General features: G+C 41.0%; 1 protein-coding gene across 1 annotated transcript in view; it reads right to left on the bottom strand.

Moving 5' to 3' along the window:
- Window positions 1-1167: 1167 nt before the first annotated feature.
- LOC101856952 (atrial natriuretic peptide receptor 1) overlaps window positions 1168-2122 on the bottom strand; it is a 7487-nt gene continuing 6532 nt past the window's right edge. The window contains exon 2 of the mRNA XM_005113360.3: window positions 1168-2104. Within this exon, the coding sequence (XP_005113417.2) occupies window positions 1832-2104 (273 nt within the window). The 3' untranslated portion in view covers window positions 1168-1831. The remainder of the gene's footprint in view (window positions 2105-2122) is intronic.

Genomic DNA, 2122 nt, shown 5'->3' with positions numbered 1-2122 from the left:
AGAGAGAGAGAGAGAGAGAGAGAGAGAGAGAGAGCGAGAGATAATTTTGGGCAATAGATGTTTGATAGGAAAGTAGGAGCAATCCACACTTGAGCACTCGACAACCATCGTGTTGTTTTGTGTGTTTTTTGGGAGTTTTTAAGGGGTTCTTTTTCCCTTCTTTTCCATTTTTTTTTTTTTTTTTGGTGGTTTAGGAGGGTGGATGCATTTTGTTAAATTTGGGGGTTGTTTTGTTTTTATTAGTTGTTGATTTGTTTTTGTGGTTTCAAAAATAGAAACATAGCAATATCTTGTTACGATATACAATGTTTATTATGTTTATATGTCTTTCGTACAGAAAAACAAAACATCAAAAAATGCACCACGTGACGTGACGCGCTGACTGCCAGGAGCCAGAACACCATAAACAACGTGACATTACAATCATATTTATAATGTGTCAACACCTAGCACCGTCAAAAAATGTGTCTTACAATGTGTCAACTCCCAACACTGTCAAAAGATGTGTCTTATAATGTGTCAACTCCTAACATTGTCAGAAAATGTGTCTTATAATGTGTCAACTTCAAATTAACACCAACAACGTGTGTCATATAAAGTGCCTAAACCCTAACACTGTCAGAAATGTGTCTTATAATACTTTATATTGTGTCAACTTTTTTTTTAAACACCAACAAAGTGTGATATTACAATGTATCCACTTCGAACACTACAACATCAAAGTTACAATACAATACGAAGAATATTATGTCGCATGGGCGACTCCCAACAACAACGACATCTAGAACGTGCCAGAAAAAACAGAAAAACAAAAAAAAACGAGGAACTAAAACTACTGGAGGTATTCATAATACGGCGCTACAGGCTACAGTTAGCGCACCGAGCACGGGAACTGTCAGAAATCGGCGACGATAGATTTCCTGATCAACCCTATCCGTACGCCCTGGGGTCATTTTGTACACCCGGGTTTGCATTATTCTCATTTTAGAATACTTCCCGTACCAAGATCTCTTTGAAACTTTCTGTATTTCTAAAAAAAAATCATTTTGTCAGACTGCTATGCAAAGCGTACGGATCGGATTAACGAGTAAATTTCCTTTTTGGAAAGTGGTGGCACAGAGTTCCCCACGTCGTATGGATACAATAGTAAAACACGACGCACGGATAGGGTTAAGGGGTGGCACAGAGTTCCCCACGTCGTATGGATACGATAGTAAAACACGACGTACGGATAGCAATAATTGTTAGATTTCCACAGGCAAACAGACATTAAAAACAAGTGTCTCCTGTAATACGTGAGCTGCATCATGGGATAGGATTTTAGTCTTATTCTAAACTGACATGAGTACTCAGATTTATAATACTAGATCTATTTCTTTCGTGTGATATTACTTTCACTCGGATTAGTGAACTTTCTAACACTGCATTTCTTATGTGCATTTTCACTGACGTAACCCGGCTTCATATCGCATTAAAAAAAATTGTAACAGTAAAAACTTTCGTTTGCCTCCAAATTTAGTCCAATATTGCTCGCCATATTGAACGGGAGAAACGTCAGAATGCAAGGTCTAGTATTATAATACAAATCTATGGGTCAACTTCGCACCATAGAGAACGGAAGCTACGTCAGAGTGCACGGTTTAGGACACTATTATATTATAAATCTATGGGCTGACATTTCTCATAGTATCAACCCAGCCGTGCGCCAAAGTGACGCCATGTCCTTCGCCATTACCAAACCCAAACTCCCGCCGCTTTCAAACGTTGCTTGCGCTAACCGTAAGTCGGGGACGTGTTATGAATACTCGCTGTCCACACCAAATACTAAACACTAAATTACTAATGACTCACTCCTCGCGTGGTTCGAAGCTTCCCTCAACATACGGGCCCACTGCAGCCGTTGCCCGGACCGCTCATCGAACTCGTAGGCCCAGGGATTGGCTTTCTTATCTCGCAGCCCGTGGAAGACAGGCTCCACGGAGAAATAGCAGTGCTGGCGCTCGCTCTGAGAGTTTTTATTGTCGTTGTACAAGAGAGCGATGTTTTCCCACTCGAAGGATTGGAAGAGGTTCAGGATGAATTCGCTCACTTTGGCATGGGTGCCCTGGGGTGGTTTGGGGTG

This window comes from Aplysia californica, unplaced genomic scaffold, assembly GCF_000002075.1.
Source record: "Aplysia californica isolate F4 #8 unplaced genomic scaffold, AplCal3.0 scaffold02062, whole genome shotgun sequence".
Lineage (NCBI taxonomy): Eukaryota > Metazoa > Mollusca > Gastropoda > Aplysiida > Aplysiidae > Aplysia > Aplysia californica.
The sequence above is the reverse complement of the archived record's forward strand: the minus strand, read 5'-3'. Positions and strand labels throughout refer to the sequence as shown.